Here is a 20,315-nt window from a genome sequence, read left to right on the forward strand (position 1 = left end):
CTTAGTGAAACCATGTTGACTATCCTATAAAATTTGAAACTTTTTAAATGACTTTGCAAAGCATCTTTTAACAGACTTTCCAAAATTTTTCTCACAACTGATGTAAGACTAATGGGTCTACAATTACTGGGACAATTTTTATCACCTCCCTAAAAGCACCCAAATTTGAAGAAGGATGTCATGAAAATGTGAGGCCAGAAATAAAATTCAAGGAAAACAACTGAAAATTTTGCTTAGATTTTTCTCTGTATCATGTCTTTTAGTATTTTGTCATATCCAAAAACCTGTTTGAGTGTAATGCACATAAATATAATCATATTTAAAAGTATCTATTAGTTGTTTTAATTGAAAATATCTATTAATTGTTTTTTGCTTTGAGTGCCTTCTACAACCCCAGCTTAAATTCTCAGCAAGTTTCTGTGTAGCAGAAACTTGCCTTGCTTGTGCCAATTACTGCTGCCTAAATTAATTTTCTCTGTAACCCTCTGATCTTTTTTAAATATTGAAGTGCATATTTAAAAAAAACTTAAATGTGATTCATTTAGATTGTATGGATACAGATGGTGAAAGATAGTTTTTTCTGTGGGCTTGAACACCTAAATCTTCTCTTAATATTTAAGATCTTTCATTTTATATTTCATTCAAATTTTAGTATCTGTAAAATTTTTAGTTGATAGTTATTTCTTTTTCTTATAACATTTGTTTATTCATAACATAGCACTAATGTTGTGATGAACTATACTGAGATTGAAGCCAAAGTTCGAGAAACTACCAATGATGACCCTTGGGGTCCCACTGGACATCAGATGCAAGAAATTGCACAAAGTACATTTTCATATGAGCAATTTCCAGAGGTTATGGGAATGCTATGGAGGCGAATGCTGCAAGATAAAAAAAATTGGAGGAGAACATACAAGGTAAAAACATGTACATGGTATTATAAAAATTAAAATATTGTAAGTACTACTTTATAAAAAATGTTGTTATATATAATTGACTAAAGGAGGATATAGGGTTTCATGTTCAATTCATTGTAAAAGCGACAATTTTGATGATTTTGAGAATTTGTATAAATATTATATAAGCAATATTTATTTCTAAACTACTTGTGTATGATATATATTTGTTTATAAAATAAAAGGCAGTAATCAGAAATGCAAAAATTCAAACCATTCATTTTTACAGGTAATTATTATGTGAGTAAACATTTTAGCTTTACTGTGATTTTTTTCTTTCTACTGTATTTTATACACATACTGTCCAGATGGTGTTTTTTTTTTACTTTAGATACATTAGGAAATATGAATAAACTAATTGATAGGATAGATAAAGGCAAGGAGGAGATTGGAAAAAAAGAGGTTTAGAACATAAATAATAGCTTAATTATAAGTCTGTCAGATTTAAAGATAAATATAGTAGATTCAAGAATATGCTTAGTTGCTTTTATTTTTATTTAATGAGTATTAGATACTAATTGAATGTGTTCAGGGCTCTAGTTGAATTGGAAAACTGATATAATGGAAATTGCCTAAACTTTAGATTTGGAGAATATTGATCATAGGAATTATTCTGGAATCCCTGATTGTAAGTTACTTAATAGTGATAAACTTTTAAAAAATGTGTGAAGATTTATAGATGGGTGGGTTTTTATATACATAAGGGGTGAACTACAACTTTGTAGGATTGAATACATACAAAATGGTAGTTGATAGATTAAACTCTTTGGGTTAGAATATTTTAGAAGCACACCTAAGTGAAAGTGCACATGCCACAACATTTTAGTGTTATATTCAAAAGTTGATTAAATGACTATTATCAATTTATGTCAATAAATTTGGCATCAAATCTTAGGAAATTGACTATTTGAGTTTCAGTTAGTGGATATAGGAAGAGAAGGATTTTAGCTGGAACTTGGAATAGACTACCAGATGAAAATGATGAAATTAATGAGATATATTATGGTGAGATTAAGATTTGATCTGTTAATGAGGTCATAATGGTGGGAGATTATATTTCAGGCATATTTATTGTTAATTTCTAATATAGAAATGGTTGAGAGGGTAGAGATTGGGGAATATCTGGGTGCAAGTGATCACTGCTTAATTAGGTTTGATGTGTTACTGCATATGAAGATCAGGAATAATGAGACTTTGGTTACAAATTTCAAAAGAAAAAATTTGATGGGATATGACAAGAATTATCTAGTAAATTGATCAACTGAATTAACTGGAGATATTGATCAAATGTGGAAATAATTTTTAAATGTTCAAGATGGACATGTTCCTTATAGAAAAAAAAAAAGGGTTACCGTAAGTATGTGAACAGGATGACTCACAAAGAGTATGAGGGATAAGGTCAAAGAAGAGCATTATAAATTCAAGAAGTCTAAATTGACTGCCATGATGGGAGACTTAGAGGATTGTAGATCAAGAGAGTGGGTTCAATAGGCCTTAGAAAATTGAAAAGTGTTTAGTGTAAAAGGTTGGTTGAAAATGTAAAATTAATAGTAAGAATTTGTTTTAAATATATTAAGTGTAAGCAAAATGTTAGGATGGGAGTAGGGTATTTGAGGAATGATAATGGATGGCCCACTTCTGATAATTATGATAATTAATAATTCTACTTTTTCCTTCAGTTTTTGTTAATGAAGATTTAAACAATTTTCCTCATCCTGAACAGATGCTAGATGGAAACAAGATGATCATATTCATTATGAAATTAAGAAAAAATTTAAAGAATGATAAGGTTTCTGGACCAGATAATATATCCCCAATAGTTTGGTGGAGGTAAAGGATTAGATATGTGAGCCACTTGCTAATATTTTTGTAAGTTCTTAAATAGAGGGCAGATGCCAGAAGATTGGAAATTGGCTGATGCTACTCTTATTTTTAAGGGAAATGATAAAAATTGTCCAGGTAATTATATGTCTATTAAGTTTTACATCAGTGATGGGAAAAGGTTTTGAAAGTCTGATAAAAGATGCTTTGGAAAGTCATTTAACAAAATTTAAACTTTTGTTGGATAGTCAAAATGTATTCATTAGGTGAAATTCTTGCCTTACGAATCTTTTTACATCCTTTGAAGAGATTACTGCTTAGGAATGAGGGTAAGGGTGTGGATTTGATGTATCTTGATTTTCAGAATGCATTTCACAAAGTTCCTCATAAAAGGATTGTTAGAAATTTGTCTTCATAGGTGTGGGGAGATAAGTTGGCTCATTTTTTTTTCTTCTGATTTTTCACAAAACATCATACGTACTTTTACAGAAGTGAATCATTTTCATTGAAATTGGGTCACATTTTGTTTTGCATAGAATGTTAACAACCACTGGCTATAGATCTCTCTAGACTAGCATTTCCCAAACTTTTCGAACTAGGGACCGGTTTATTTTTGTAATTTTTCATGGAGCCGGCCTCCTCAAATACCTAATTAGATAACCCGCTAAGATATGGCTAAATCATATCATCAAGCTGGAAGCACTAGTTCTATCAATGCATCATTGATTATAAAATATACAGATAATGGTTGGAGACGGCTTGAATGGGTAATGAAGAAAAACTTTAATATAAGGTTTTGTCGCAAACATTGTACATTTGCTGTTATGTTAAACTTATATTAAAGTTTTTTCTTCATTACCCATTTAAGCCGTCTCCAACCATTATTGGGCTCAAAGTGGGTTCCTCGTTATTGAATTTGAAATATACAGGTGTTATATAGTACTACTGTGTAAAAAGAAATAAAAGAGATTATACTTCATTGTTATTTAATCTTTTTGTTCTTAATGTTATATATTTAGAACTGCTTAGCCTTTGGAATAATCATGTAATATAATTAAAAATTTTTTACTTTTTTTTTTTTAAGTCTTTATTAGTTTTAGCATATCTTGTAAAAAATGGATCTGAACGTGTCGTCACAAGTACCAGGGAACATATTTATGATTTAAGAAGTCTTGAAAGTTACCACTTTATAGATGAATGTGGCAAAGATCAAGGAATAAATGGTAAGCTTTGAGACCTTGTATTTATTTATTTTCCAAAGATCCTTAATTTGGAAAAAGTGTCTTGGCTTGGAAAAATTTCGTACATAAAGAATGAAATGCAACCTTTTCATAGATTTTTTACCCTTTAGGCATGCCTATTGCTGTATGGCAACCACATAATGTGATTTGAATGTCCTACTAGAAATGAGAATTGAGCACACAAAATCCGTAGACAAAACCTAATCTGCACGAATGATGATTTCAGCTACTGATTTGCATCCCACATGGCCTATGTTGCTATTCAAAATGTTGGTAATATTTGCATTCGGATATGTACTTCCCTCTGCTCACAAGATTAGCTATTCTCGTCCAGTGATGCCATCTATGTGCATATTTTTCTTTATATATGCCATAAACCTTCAGCTACTCTCCTACTGGAATCGAATGATTCCAACATGTCTCTCATGTAAATCATAATGTGTTACTTCTCCACTAACAGGAGTGTGACATACTCATAGGACGCATGTCACTCCCTTTGTATGTCTCAACCGATCTATCACTTCTCCTTTGGCAATACTTATGCTTGGATGTGTTCCTTTTTGTTTGTTTAAAATTTCATGTTTGTCTTTAGTATACTCACGAAGTGGTTTTCATTTATTTTCACTTCTAGTTTTGATTAAACTGTTTCTTAACTTGACTTTATTATAGTTGCAATTGTTATTTATACTTTTGATTATTGGTTAACACTTCCTCATTATGAATTCCAAAGCTCATGTTACCACTTCGGGGTTCACACCTGTGACTAGCACTATGTCTTACACCTCAGGTGTGGGCTAATCAGTGGGGAATTATCCACATTTATTCATCAGGAGATTGAATGTTACATGGGTTATCCTCTGTCCCTGGATCTCACTCCACTTTCTCCTGAACAAGCTGAGCCTGTTCAGGTGGATGAGGACTTGGATCACCTATTTTGACCTCCTGATTTTGTCTGCCTTCCCATGCCTCGCCTGAGGAGTCACTTAGGCTTAATACGGTCTTTTTGGATTTGTTTCTCAGGTATGTGACATTTTATCTCTTTCCCCTATTTTCTATGAACCTGGTCCTTCCTTACTACACGACCAATATTTCCATCCCTATTTGGTTTATCCCCTCCCCCCCTCCCCCCCACATATCTGGTACAAGCTGACCAATTTGCCTCACAATTAAGTGATGGGATTAGCATTCCTCATCCCCCATGGGCTTCTGATCAGTTTGATCTTGCATATCATTGTACAGACTGCCCTTTTCTGGACCAGCAATTGTTAGGTTCCATTATGTGGCTCCATATCTCCTGTAATCATTGTTATATTGTCTGCACGGCTTCCATCCATGGTACCCGTTCCCGACTCTATCCCTTGGCAGTCTTCCATGTTTGGGATCTTTCCCCTTCTACCTTAACCATTTGGGTTCCACTTTTGATTCGATTGGCTTATTTCTCCTTATCTTCTTCCTCCCAAAATTTGTTCCAGGTGTCTTCTTATCAGATTCTACACCTCGCTTTTTCTTTTGCATCTTGTCTTTGCCGGGCATGTGGACTACATCTATATGTTCATCTCCCATTATTTACACCATATCTCGGTTTCTTCTTCATCAGGGTTTCGTCTTCCACCTGTGGCTGTTCTTCAGGTTTCAGTGCGACTTTGACTGGGTAAGTTTATATTCATATAAACTTTCAGGTGTGCTTGCTTAATTTACTCATTATATGCATCCCACTCTGTGGAGAGTGGTGCCTGACTGGTATTCTTCAACTTGAAATCTGCACTGTACAGCTATGTTGACTCGCACTTTATCTTCCGTGGCTTCGCAATGCTCACTGTTGACATGGGGTGTTCCACAAGATTGCTTGTAGGTGAATAACCTTGCAGTATAATTGCTTCATAAACTTGCCTGTTCTGAATCATACCACCCATGGACTACATGGCTAAAGCAGAAGGGGATAGCTGCCCATCCCTGCCATGCCTTGTATTGAATAAATTGGTATGGTCTGCTTATAAAAACAAGGTTTCGTGGCCACCCATTGCACTATCTCAGGTGATGATGATGTTCCTCTGGACTCTACACCACATTCTTTTACTCCCATTTCTTCTAATGGAGTATGGGAGTCCTTACCTCTTTCCAGTTCCAAGCCACTGGGGTGATTGACTGTGGAGGCACCCTTGTGAATGGGTTTTATACAGAGATAACTATAACCTTTCAGTACAGAGTAGGGCAGTGGTGTTCTTTAGGTGTAGATGATGTGTTATCCTCCAATATGCATAATACATTCACAAAGGAGTGAGATGTCAAATTGCAGTTCATCCCTTCAATTGGTAGCCCTCATGCTATCTCCGCATGGATGTTGGTATCCCATGGCTGGGTTTTGGATTTAGAGTAGAGCCAATCAACATAAGTCCTCACACATGTTTATGGTTGTCTATATTACTCCCTTGATCATACTCCTTCTGTGTTGTGGGTCACAATGCAAGTAAGGGGGATTGTTTCGGTTCTATCCTTTTTACTATCCCTCATTGTATCTTATTTCAAAGATGTTACTGCTTTTCAGATAGTCCCAGTCAGTTTTGCTGTTGGGGGAGTTGATTTATATTACATAGACATCCTTTCACTACCATATGTTAGATCCCCAGATTGATAGATCAAAGTTAACATGTGCCATGCTCCGGAATCAGAGTGGTTCTATATTTCCCCCTGGTCTCTTAAACTTGAGGTGAAGATGGTATGATTCTCATCCTACCCCTGCATGTATGTCGGTTCCCAGTGATGTGGGTTTTGGATATAGTTGACTTACCGAGCACGGTCCATTGTGCCCTAGCCACTCTACACCTAGGGGCACATCCATTGTTTTACCCACTTTTAGACTTTGTAGGATTGAGTTACATATATATTTACATGATTAGGATCATTATCCTGCCACAGTTCTCTCCCACTTGGATGTGCTTCTCTCTATTTCTGCCCTTATCTACTACATATTTCACAGATGGGCAAAGAGTATATCTGTTTCAGAAGTGGTGCAGTTCCCCACATCAGATCTTTGGATTTGACTCTCTCATTTCCAGAGGTATCCTTCAAATGTTTTTGGGGGTACTTCTGTCATTCCCTCACACTGGTCCCACCACTTAATCAATGTGGGATTCTAGCTAATCTTGTGAGAAGAGGTAAGTACCATATCAGAAGTTATAATTTTCCTATACTGAAAATGTATTTCTGATAGGTACTTCCCTCCTCTCACACTTCCCACCTTTCCTCCCCACATTCCTCCGGTGTATACGTCTTTTGCCAAACCTCGAAGAGAGTTCTGTAGAGGCATGTAGAGGGAGTCACATGCATCTTGATCCTATTGGTGGAGAAGTGATGCATGATGATTTACATGAGAGACATGTTGGAATCATTCGATTCCAATAGGGGGATCAGAAGGCTTGTGGCATGTGTAAAGAAAAATTTGCATATAGAGGGCAGCACTGGATGAGAATAGCTAATCTTGGGAGTGAAGGGAAGTACCTATCAGAAATACACTTTCAGTATAGGAAAATTATAATGTTGAAAACTGTTTATTTTTTTGAGAAAACAGACCCAAAATGACATGAAATCACTCCAGTGTTTTCACTTGAAGAAACAATTGAACTTGTGAAAGCTAATGATGATTCTGGTTCTGAATCTGAATTATCTGATGATTATTTTGAATGTGATATTACTAAAAAAAGTACATGTCTAAAGGGTTAATTTTGTCCTTTAGATGATTGGAGTACTTAAAGTAGGAAAAACTGAATATTTAACTTTTTCTGATAATATTTAACTGACAGGTACTATCAATAACTGTGTTAAAATTGTACACTGCTCTGCATAACAGTATTGTAAATAACTGTAAATCTAGCTGACTGAGATATAGGGAACAACCAGAAATAAAAAGAAAGTAATATAAAGTACTGATGAAAAATCATTCTTGTCAACCCAATCTTCTGGTGACTTAAAATACTTTATAGGTGTATGTAAAACACATTTGATTTGTTGAAGAACTGTGCCTACTAAATAAGTAAGTAACCTGAAATAATATTAACTACTTAACTGAAATAAATTCTATTTTATATTTAGAATTGCTCTGCAGTACACTTTTAAAGTATGCATGGATAGTGAAGGACATAAAAGAAATGAAACATTTAAAAAAAATATCTTAAAACAATTCATCAGCAGATTAGTACTCAAGAAACCATAAGAAATTTTTGAACTATTATATAAAACACTTGTAAAATTTGTTAGGATTTAAGATGGTTTTTATTGAGGTTCTAGTAACTAGTACATTGCAAAATCTGGAAGGAGAACGTGCATTTGTTTAATATGTATGGTTTATTTAAATGTCTTACTCACCACATATTTAGTTTTTGCATTTGCTTATATTTTTTAGTTCGACAAAGGGTCAAGGAACTCATTGAATTTATCCAAGATGATGAAAAACTTAGACAAGAAAGGAAAAAAGCAAAGAAATCAAAAGACAAATACATTGGGATGTCTAGTAATTCACAAAGTTCCAGGTAACTTTGTTTTTGCTTGCTGATTTGAAAGTTTTAGATTAATTGGTTCTCTATTTTTTCTCATTTGCAAATGATAACAAAGATATATTTGGCCCATGTAAGTTACAGGATTTTCCCTAACTTTTGAGAGAAGATACCCAATGAGAGGGTGAGCTCCTACTTGCATATTCAGGAAAGTGCTCTAGGATGAAGTGTAAGTGGACAATGTCCCCACTTGAAAGTGATTTTTAGTAATTTTGAGGGATTAAGAAAACCTCTTCTGGCATTGTATGTTTTGAAATATATGGTATTAGAGAAAAACAAAATTAAAGTAAAAACATAATAAATATGAGCATAATCTAATCTAAACTTTTATAAGGTTATCTAATTAATAAATTCCAACTTCTGAAGTTAAGTTTTATTCTCTTTCAAAAATCTAATATTGCACCATGACACACTTTCAACATTTTTCACAACATTCTAGTCTAATGTGACAAATAAAGTTCACTTTTGTGGTGCACAATGTACATGGAAGGTGTAACTTCAGTTTACCCTGCTGTGTTTGAAACTTAGGTCAAATAATTTGATATTGTGGTAGTGGTCTTCTTTCTTGAATGGGTTCTTTTTGATTATTTGGTAAACATAAATACATTTGTTCATTTGAGTTATCTATAAGGTAAGTTATTTACTTCTATCATGTTCTACAGGCTACCTTTGCTTATATGTCTAACTCATGCATAACTTTAAAAAATTAGTTACTCACAAACTTGATGCCTTGGTGAAACACAAAATCATAATTTTCTATAACAGTAATGAAAATATACTGGACTTGGCTAGAAAATGTGAAATACTACAAACACATACTGACACTGGCTAACTCAACTAACTCTTAATATCTTACTATGCTTAAATATATGTATTTCTAACACACACACATATATATATATACACACACACACACACAACAAAAACATTATAATGAAACCAAAATTCAAAATTATTCTTCCATTTTCAGTCCTTATTGTCATCCTTAGTTATAGTGAATAATGTCTGTAGCCATGGCACCCGAACGTTTTGGGGATATTCAATCTATCAGACAAGATCCTGATGCCAGTGTCAAACTTGCCGGCAACTAAGGAGAATCAGTTAAGATTTGGAAGTTGAGTGCCTGAACCCACAGTGTCTTAACTCTTACTGCCTTTTGCAGTTTCCAGCCAATTATATCTAGATATAACCTTAAAGCATAATTAAATTGCCCTAAAATTCTACAATGTAAAATTCCCAACCTCCTCCATTTTATTTAATATTATGAGATATGAAAAGCAAAAGATATTCTTATAGTAGAAATAAAACACCCTATATTTCTACAATGGAGGAGGATGGGTGCTAAAGAACTATTAAGGTAAGGGTTTTTAGTTCTGTTTAACACTGCTAATTATTAAATAAAAGGGTGGAGGTTGGGAGTTTTGTAGAAATATAAGGTAATCTTATTTGTTTAGGATACTATATCATTTATAACCAGTAGGAAGTCAAAGTTTTAACCTGTTGATTGACATGTAATGCTATGTTTTCAATACACAGTATTGTCAATTTTATCTATAGTTTATGTCACGGTGTTCAAATAGAGCAGCTAAAGGAATTAATTTAAGCCTCTCTTATCCTAGTTAGAAGGTCAGTTAAATCATAATATTTATAGGACAGTGTTTGCTTTGTGTGTGATATTATTCTGTGTTCTTATAGGTGCATTATTTAGGTAACTAAAAATTATCTAGTTTAATAGTACCATCATCATTATAGACAAAGTAGGCTTAAATTTCATCAGCAACTGACAACAAAAAAAACAAGATCAATGTAAATATTATATTCTGATATGGTATCTTACCTCTTCTCACATAATAGCTATTCTTGATCATGCCTTTAATCCCTTTCTTGACTTCCAGCTGTTGGAATCATTTTTGCCTTTGTGGTGGGCAGATCCTATGCATCCTGTACACTTATCCCAAGCCCAGTTTCCTGTCTTCATCTTCAGATTACATTTCTCATTTACACATATCTTCATGACCTGTAAATGGCCCTTTTTCATCATAGGTTTTGTTTTGGAGATATTCCAGAATCTTTGAATTACCTATAGAATCTGTGAGGCAACAGCCAACCCTTTCCTCCTTGGTTGCTCGTTTGTCTCAGCTTGCTCCCATACCTTACTCTATACCTGCTTCTCGTCCTTCACTTTTCCAGCCTTTGTCTTTGTTCTATACCTCAAGGTCCGTTGGTCCATCGTTTGACTCGCAGTCCTACTTTTTACTGCCAACATTTCTGGCAACTACCTGAGGAAGCACGTTTGTCCGATTTGTTCACCAATTGCATGAGTTCATTTCCGACACATGAATAATCAGGGACTTGTCAGATGAACTTTTTCTTTCTTTCCTCTCCCCTCTTCCTTTATCTCTGGTTCCAATATCCTTCCCTTTACCTTAGGATCCTGCTACCAGTTCATGTTTATTTGAGGCTGTTCAGACTTCTTTTACAGTGTGGTATCAAGCCTGTTAACCAGTCTTCCCTAGGTTTTTCCTTTAGGCTTTTTATTGTTCCCAAGAAGACAGGGGACTGGCATTATGTGATTGCTCTGTCCTACCTCAACCAATTTCTGGATCTTCCCTGCTTTATCATGGAATCTTTTCTCACCCTTCAGTGGGCTTTTTCTCCATGTCTGTGGATGTCTTGGACACTTACCTTCATATTCACATTTCTCATCAATCCCAATGCTTTCTTTAGTTTTTCCACAATGGGTTTGTATTTCAGTTTTGTGCTTTACCTTTTGGGCTTGCTTAAGCACAGTATGTGTTTTGTTAAGTGGTCAAAGCTTTTGCCAGACTTATGATCGAGGGTTGTGCTTCCACCTCAACATGGATGTCTGATTTCTGTTAGCTCCTTCCAGACTTGTGTCTTCTTAACACACTCGTCTGCTATTGACAGAAGCAGCTCATTTGGTTGGATTATCAAGATAGAAAAGTATTTCCTGAATCCTACCTAATATCTTGTCGACTTGGCTGGGTTTTTCAACACTTACTTCAGACGGGCCTAACCTTCTCTACTTCGTCTGCTTTCGATGGAGCTGTCAGTTCTCTACACCATTTCTTCCCCCCCCCCTCTTTCTACACTCAAGGTTCTATCACTTTTGTGGACTTCCATAAAAGCCCTTATCCCCCTTGGGTCATGCACATATGCATTCTCTTCTGTGGATGTTGCACATCCAATGGAATGTTGCTTGGGATCCCTTGAACTCTCCAATCACTCATCTTCCTTCCCTTCTTGATGATCTCCATTGGTGGCTGAACAGGGACCACTTCCTCCTTCTCATCTGGATTTCCATCTGTTTACTGATTCTTCTCTTCAGGGTTGTATTAAGACAATTCCACCATTGGCTCTAATTTTAATTGCCAAGGAGGCACCTGTTCTCATTCCCTTTGCAGTCAAATATTGGAACCACTTTATTGCCCCCCCCCACCCCACACACACACACTGCAGATATGTTTTATAGCATGTCATGTTCCAGGTGCTTTCAATCTGGTGGTGGATTGTCTGAATTTTCAGGTTTTCCAGTGACTTTGCAATCACTGATTTACTCCTTATCTGTATGCTTTTGCCATTCCCCCAACACCAAGTTACCTCATTTTTGGTTTCCAATTCCTCACCCTCAGGCCCTGGCAGTGGATGCTCTCAGTTAGGACTGGATCAACCAGTACCTTTATGCCTACCCTCAGTTCCGGCTCCTTTCCATTCCACTCCATGTCAGGTTCTTCTGATTGCTCCTTACCGGCCAGCATAACTTTGGTTTTCTCTTCTTCTTCAGCTCTAAACTATGCCTCCTGTTACTTCTTTCTCTCACTCCAGTCCTCTTCCATCAACCTTGGTCAGTGGTCTTTCATTCTGCCATTCATACTCTCCGACTTCAGCCTGGTATTTATCTGGTTCCTTGTAAGGAGTTATTGATTGTCTTAGCATGTCAGTTCCTTTTGTAGCCCAGTTTGTTTGCGCTTCCTGCCTTGCAGTTTATTGACACCAGTTGAACATTTTCCACAATCTGATATTAAGCCATGGGATTTTCCATTTATGGCCCGCTATTCCTCTCCTTAAGGATTTTCTTACCTGTCTGTTTGACCATGGGGCTTCTGTCTCTTCCATTGCAAGTTATCGAGCAGCTTTGTCCAACACGTTTAATTTTTCCAGGTACCATGTTGTGTTTTCCTCTTCTACCATTTCCCTTTTGTTGCTTTCATTCCTGATTCATTAACTTCCTCATCAGGTGGTTCTTCCAGATTAGAATGTCAATATTGTTCTTCACTCTTTCTCACACTCCCTCCATTTGAACCTTTGTCCTTATCTTTCCTGTCTCACCGATCCCTTAAAACGTATTTCCTACTACTTTTAGCCTGTAGGCATTGCCAGTCTGATATCTTTGTCATCAACTGTTCCATTCTACATGTTCTTCTTTATCCGGATTAATATTCCCTACCCAAAACTTTGGCAGCTTATAAAGAACATTCATCCCGATTTCTCACCTTTGTTTTCAATCTGATCCGGATTGAATTCTATGTCCCATCCAGGCTCCTTTTTGTTATATTGCTTGCACAGCCTCCTTCTGTGGTTCTTGATCCCACCTTTTCATTCCCCTGGAACCTTTCTTTTTTTTGTGACCTTTCTCCTTCTACCCTTACAGGTTGGGTTCATCAGCTTGTTAGACTGTCGTATTCCTTCCTATCTCCTCCTTCTTGCAATTTGTTCCAGATGTTGTCACAGTCGATACAGCACCTTAGCTTTTCCCTGGTGTCTCACCTCCATTGTCCATTGGAGGAAATTCTTCAGTTGGACATGTGGACGACACCTCATTCATTCACCTCCCACTATCTTTATCAGGTGGCTGTTTCTTCCTCACCGGTGTACCACCTTTTGCTTGTTGCCATCCTTCAAACATCGGTTTGACTGTGACTTGGTAAGATATCTTTTTCCATATATTACTTTTGCTTATAGTGGCATGTCTCCTTTAGGTCTAGGATCCTGCTCAGTGGTGAGTTTTGCCTGTCCAGATATGCTACTTATTTATCCATTCCAAACATCTGCACTGTATGGCTGATCATAACTCATACAGGGATATATTATCTTCCACCTAGCGACTCAGTCGCTCCACCACTGTACAGTAGGTTTCTGAAGTTGAGGTTGTGCAGTTCCAGCTCTGATTGTCCTATGGACTGTGGTTACTTAGGAAGTCTGCTGGGGAAACATGAACTCCAGCCTCTGTGTAATCCTATCTGGTGGATGATGTTGCATGGGTTACACATGACTACCTCTGATTAAACCTCAAATTATACTTACTAATTTAGATAATGTTAGAAAAGGTAAACTAATGAAAAAAAATCTTCATAAGATATGCTTGTTAGTAGCTCGTGCATTACATAATCATGAACCACTATCATGCTTCAGAATAGGGATATCAAGGAATTGCCCAAATCTCTAATAGAATGTTCATATAGAAAGCACATTAAACAGTTAAGATTCAATTCAAACAACACCTTAAAATCTTTACTATTGACCACTAAGGCTATACACCTATAAAAAGTCACAAAAGCATGTATGTTAGACTTGAAAGGAAAAGAAAATCTGCTCAAAACTGCCCATTTGTATAATTCTTCTTCTTTTTTATTATTATTATTCTCATGCTAGCCTACAACAAAAATGGCTTGGTATATTGCACCCAAACCTTAGGTTGGGTACTCAATAAGGTACTGGGAAGTTCGTAGGTGTATTGAAAAGTCGATTTGTTTCTTCTGTATTTTACATAAGCTAAAAAACATCATAATTTTAGTGTAAATGATGTTATCATTACCCCTTGAAATTAGGTTTCTTACAATCATCTGGTGTTCCTTTAAAATCCTTAAGTACAGGGTGAAACGGGAATTACCAGCAAATAATAGATAAACAATAGATATTACAGTTGGAATCTCATTGTATTTAGAACTTAGTTATAAATACAACCTTCTTATGTCTATTGAAACACTGAATTAAAAAAACAAGCAAACAAGTAAAGAAAAAACTAAAAACTAAAACAGTAAATTTAAGGATGGCTAAGATCAATACTTCAAAAATAATGCAAACAAGATAGTAGGGATAGCATTTGCATTAAGTTGTCTTTTTCCTGCCTTCCTGGCCACCCCAAAATCATTCAATATATAGCATTTAAATCATAATTTTAGTGTAAAAAGTTATTATTACCCTTTGAAGTTAACTTTCTTACAAATATCTAGTATTCCTTTAACCCTTTTGCATCAGGCTCATGCAATTTGTAGAAATCTGGTCACGAATTTCACTTGTACAACAATACATGTGGTAACTCTAAGATTTCGTAATGTATCCTCTCAAAAACTTGTAAGATTTTGTTAAAGATCATAAGTATCTTGTATACAAAGAATGACATTATTATAATTAAGTGTTTTATTAAAAATGTATTATATTTGATTGTTACTTGCAGTCAAACTATTAACAAATCAAGTGCAAGGTGATTTTCATTTTAAGTATAGATAAAAAATAATATTAAATGTTATTACACACACTGTAGAATAATTACTTTAAAAGACACAAAAGTTTATTTAAAACAATGTTTTTAGATGTTTTATTTGAAAATGCTGCTTTTCTCCTGGTAAAATTTTATGTGTGATTTGTGGGTGTTGTGTTTTAGTGTAGGCGTATATTTGTCCATTGCTATGCATTACATATAAATAATTTAGTTATACAAAAACTGTAAATGCTCAGTATATTCTCAGACAAATCTCCATGACAATCTCCAGCTGCATCTTAACATTTTACATTAATGTGATCAAATAGTTAATAGCTTCAGTAAATCATCATGAAGCATTTCAGCTAGCTACTAGCTATGTTTACTATCATTACAATGTATAAATTTAGCTACCATATCAAGTAATCCTTTGCCAATAGTTGAGCATGAAAAAAGCCAGCAAACAAGATAAATAAGAAATTTGGAACTTATTGTGTTTGATTCAGTACATGAGTGATATCTCAGCAAACAAAAAATATATGAGGTTCTTATTTTATATTCTAGCTTGTCAATATCAGTAATTTGAGTTCCCAATTTGTACAAAAGTATAGACTTAGTATTTTTATATCACAAACAACTAATTTGAACCAGTGCTGCATTCAACATACCACGTGACACACAAAAATCGATGTTTATCTGTGTTTTTTAATGTACACTTTTAAATTAAGAAATTGATTAATGTATAGTACTAAAATTTTGAATTTAATCTGCAGTTTGATACCAAACGTATTCATGAAATAGTAGTTCAATAAAATTTTGAATGTGGGTCAACAAACAAGATGACGTGGACTTTCATCTGTGACCCATCTGGAAAGGGTTAAGATCTGCAGTTAGCTTCGAAAGAAAAAAAAAAAAAGAGTAATTTATATTTATTTTGTATTTTTTTATGACTGTTACCAGGTTGGACAAATTGACTGAGTCTACAGAGTTTAGGGTAAAAATATAAAGTTCTATGGAAAAAAAGTTTAATATTTATTTAGGTTTTAGAGATCATGCAAATGAAAGTTAAAATTTTCAGAGGAAGGAAAGTATTTTTAATTTTAACATGTAAATCATCTTGTATTTGGATCATTTTACTAAATTTACTATAAATTTAGTGTAAAGTTATAATTAAAGAAAATAATGACAATAATATAAATCTATATGTAATGCTAATAACAGTCTAGTTGAATGCAGAATTTTTCTGTCCATCACATAGAATAATTATTTTTACCACTATCTATTATCCATTACTTGGTTTCAAAGTATTTCTCTTAGCTTTTAACAGGAATAGGTTGCCACAATGTTATGTTGCTACATCAAGTGGTTTGGTCTTTTACTGATGAGACACAGTTTTGGAAGCAAATATGATTGGATACAACAAGAATTAGACTATCACATATTAATGGAATAAATATATAGGATTAAAAGGGATTTTTATACTTTATGTAAACATACCTTTTAGTTTCATTACGAATTGTTAAAGTATTTTTGTGTTAAATAATATCTGAAATCTACATAAGTGTCTTCAATAAGAAGACATTAGATAATTTGAGATAAGGTAGATAAGATTATACAGTTTAGAGATTGGTTGAATGGGTAACAGAGAAAACTATTACAAGTTTAACACAGTAACAAATGTATAACATCTGGAAAAGTTTTTATGATAGTCAGGTATAAGTAGTTTACCTAGACAGTAGACACAGGAAGGAATAAATATATATATATATATATATAGTATGAAACGAAAAAGTCACATGACTGGAGATTGCTTAAAGCTTAGTAAAGGTATCTTGATGATGTTTGGTTCTTTTTAAAAATCAGTGTTCTTAATAGATATATTATGATTTAAGATTATTACCCTTATAGGTGATAGTAAAATATCTTTTTGTTATTTGATTTCCACAAAATCAATGGAGGATTATTGGTTATTTTATAATCAAACAAAATGGCAACTACTTGGTCATCTTCAGTCAGTATTGGTGGTTTGCCAAATTGTGTTTTGCCAAAAATATATTTGCTTGCAAAATATGCAAGTGGCAACCTCCAAAACTGAAAAATAGGAAGAATAGTATCATTTTGGAATAATTAAGTGGTCCTTTAAAGCTTCTTGTTTTTTTTTTCCTTTGATGATGATTACCATGTATGGGGGAACATGTTTGGTGTTGTTAGGAAGACTGTACTAATTAATTAATGATTATCATAATTATTATTTAATGTTGTATAAGCAGGCATGGATCTAGAGGAGGGGTCCAGGTGGTTATTTGAGAATTAATAAACAAAATGTGATAGATAAAACATATTTATTCTTCTGTTTTTTACAAACATCATGATCAAACAATTGTAAAAACAAAAATGATGACATAATTCATCAGGTTCGTGGCTTCTAGGATTACTTGTTTCAGCAGTCGAATAAATTCCGTCATAACTGACATCTCATATTAGGTAGGGTGAGGTGTTGTATCATTAAATATTCCAGCTACTTATCAGCAGTCTTATTTTTCTCTAAATCTTAATTTTTGAAATTATTTGCTAAAAATAAAAAAATTAACAAACAAGAGGGAATTCTCAATAGCCTTGGCACTTGAAACTTTTTCAGGCAGGATTAAAGTTAATTAATCTGTGAGACCTTTTTTCCCTTTTTTATTACCTATATTTTTATGTACCAGCAATACCAAGCATGGGGCACTCATAAACTTGATTTGATTTTATTACTCATTAGGATCTCTACCATCCTACTCTCAAATTGAAATTCATTTAGGTAGGATTAAAGTAAATTAATCTATGAGACCTTAGGCATGATCAAATACATCAATCAGTTATAAGCTAAAAGTTTGTACTTAAAAAAAAAGTCACATCCATTTTATGGGCTGCTGTGCTGCTGCTAAAAAATTTAGTTTTTTATCTCACAGTGACATTTTTTTACATCGTACTTGACATTTATCTTAAAATTTGCCAGAATTTAAAATAGCTTTGCCATATGCCATCACTGATTTTGAAGATTGCTTATTTTATTTGTAGGTTTAGCTTATTTTTATAAGATTTCTAAAGTATGCTGAAAGTCACCTGTTTTATTAAATATAGGTATAAAGACAGGTATGAAAAAGACCTTTGGAAGGAAAAGGATGATTCTGAAAATTTCCAAAGTCATCAGAATACTGTGACTTCAAGATTTTCTTTGGATAAAGGCAAAAATTATGAAGACATTCCTGACAGGTGAGTAGCAGTGATTTGAATACTTAATTATATTTATTACTGATTTCTGCATACTAGTTCAACATTTGCTAAAAATCATATTTATATAATGTTCTATGTAAGGGAAATATAGAAAGAATAAGAAATGTATACATATTTCGATGTGTTACAACTAATGAAATTGGTTTATTAATAGGTAATGAAATATTATGCATAAATTAATGAATCTTGTCACATTTTTAGCTGCTTTTGATAAACTGGAAACTGTGGCACTTTTTTATTCCATGCAATCATTTTTCTACAGTAATGATGAGGAGAAAATATCAAATGAAAGTGATTTAGGAATAAGGGAGATAGATCTCAACTCTCCAAGGAAACAGAATATTAAAAACATTAATAAGGAAGACTCACCAGTGAAGCAAAAAGAATTAAAAAAGGTAGATTTAGGAGCTGCTGCCATGTATGGGAAAGTATGGGAAAATATATATGTAAGTTTTTTTATTTGTATGTACTTTGTTTTCTAAAGATCACATTTTGTATTGTTTTTATTTGCAGAGTAAAATATAAAAGTAATTTTTGACAGAATGTTTTAGTTTTTTTGCCTGAGGCATCACTATGCACTGGCACATGGGGCCATGTCCTAATTCTATTTAAAAGTACCTCGAATCTCCAGTAAGCATCTTGAAAAATCAGAATATTAAACCATGATCAATATCATACTGAAACACCCAAAATTCTTGCACCTATGGGCCCGAGCCTCGAATCTTTTAAGTACTTAGCAATACCTCTTTTTTTCACTTTTCCTGAAAATAAGTTATTCATTTAAAGTGGAATTGTTTTATAATATTTTACAATATATTAACCCTTTCTGGCCTAATAGCATTATTTTGCTCACTTTTGTATTATTTAGGAAAATTAATTACTTCTGAATGAAACACACACACACTCCAGACATAAAGCATTATAAATATTGAAAGTTTTTAAACCTAAGTTAGATTATTTTTGGTACATTTACAATTTGTGACTGAAATGAAAACCACTACATGACATTTTTGAATATGGTGAAGTTTCAGCCATTAACCTAAAAGCCAGTTTCACAAATACCTTTTTAGCAATAATACAATAATGATGCCATACTGTATAAATACTATATAAATACATGTATAAAATATTTTATATGTATTTGAAACTAATATGAATAGATAGTATTTCATGTAAACTACTTTAATTATGAAAGTTGCATCTTTTTTTTTTTTTTAAATTATATACAGCTGTTTCAACTAATGTGTAAGCTCATGCTGTAGATAAGTTCACTGTAAGATCCCTTAGTAACTACTTTAAAAAATAAGCAAACAGAAGAACCCACAAAATTAATTTAGGACACTCGTATAGCATACAAAAAAACAAAACTGTGATACAGTCAGATTATCTGAAGGAATTTAATTAGGAAAGACTTCACAGATGTAAGAACTAAAGACTTAGAAACTTACAACCCATGTAAGGAACAAATGAAGCCCTATCATAGATAGATTGTGAGGTAGAAAATAACCTTAGGTTTCTGATGATATATTTATGGTTTTATTACATTTTAAGCTAGGAAATTTAATACAAAGAAGTGCAGTCATTTGAATTTTACAGTTTTTCGCACCACCACCTTTTGTGTAATTTGCAGAAATCGACTCATGAATGTCATTTGTACAATAATATACTTGAGATTTTTTAAAGTATCTTCTCAAAAACTGGTAAAATTTTGTTAATGGTCATAAGTTTCTTGTAAACAAAGAATGACATTATTATAATTGTTTTTACTAAAAATATGTTATTTATTCATTTTAGTTACTTGCAATCAAACTCAATAAATCAAGAGCAAGATGATTTTTATTTTAAGTATAAAAATACTTTTTTCATCTTATAGTTTCATATTTCATTTGCATAATCTTTAGAACCTCCTAAAAGAATATCAAAAGTTTTTAAGATAAATGTTTATATTTTATTTTTAATTTTCTTAACT

At 33.6% G+C, this 20,315-nt stretch overlaps 1 protein-coding gene across 1 annotated transcript in view; it reads left to right on the plus strand.

The window, feature by feature from the left end:
• Positions 1-20,315, plus strand: part of LOC106473671 (clathrin interactor 1-like) — a gene marked incomplete at its 3' end in the record, with an annotated part of 28,052 nt that overhangs the window by 1,879 nt on the left and 5,858 nt on the right. The window contains exons 2-6 of the mRNA XM_013934350.1: positions 719-917; positions 3,862-4,000; positions 8,418-8,544; positions 18,194-18,325; positions 18,609-18,792. Coding sequence (XP_013789804.1) covers positions 719-917; positions 3,862-4,000; positions 8,418-8,544; positions 18,194-18,325; positions 18,609-18,792 — 781 coding nt within the window. The remainder of the gene's footprint in view (positions 1-718; positions 918-3,861; positions 4,001-8,417; positions 8,545-18,193; positions 18,326-18,608; positions 18,793-20,315) is intronic.

This window comes from Limulus polyphemus, unplaced genomic scaffold (genome assembly GCF_000517525.1).
Source record: "Limulus polyphemus unplaced genomic scaffold, Limulus_polyphemus-2.1.2 Scaffold6393, whole genome shotgun sequence".
Lineage (NCBI taxonomy): Eukaryota > Metazoa > Arthropoda > Merostomata > Xiphosura > Limulidae > Limulus > Limulus polyphemus.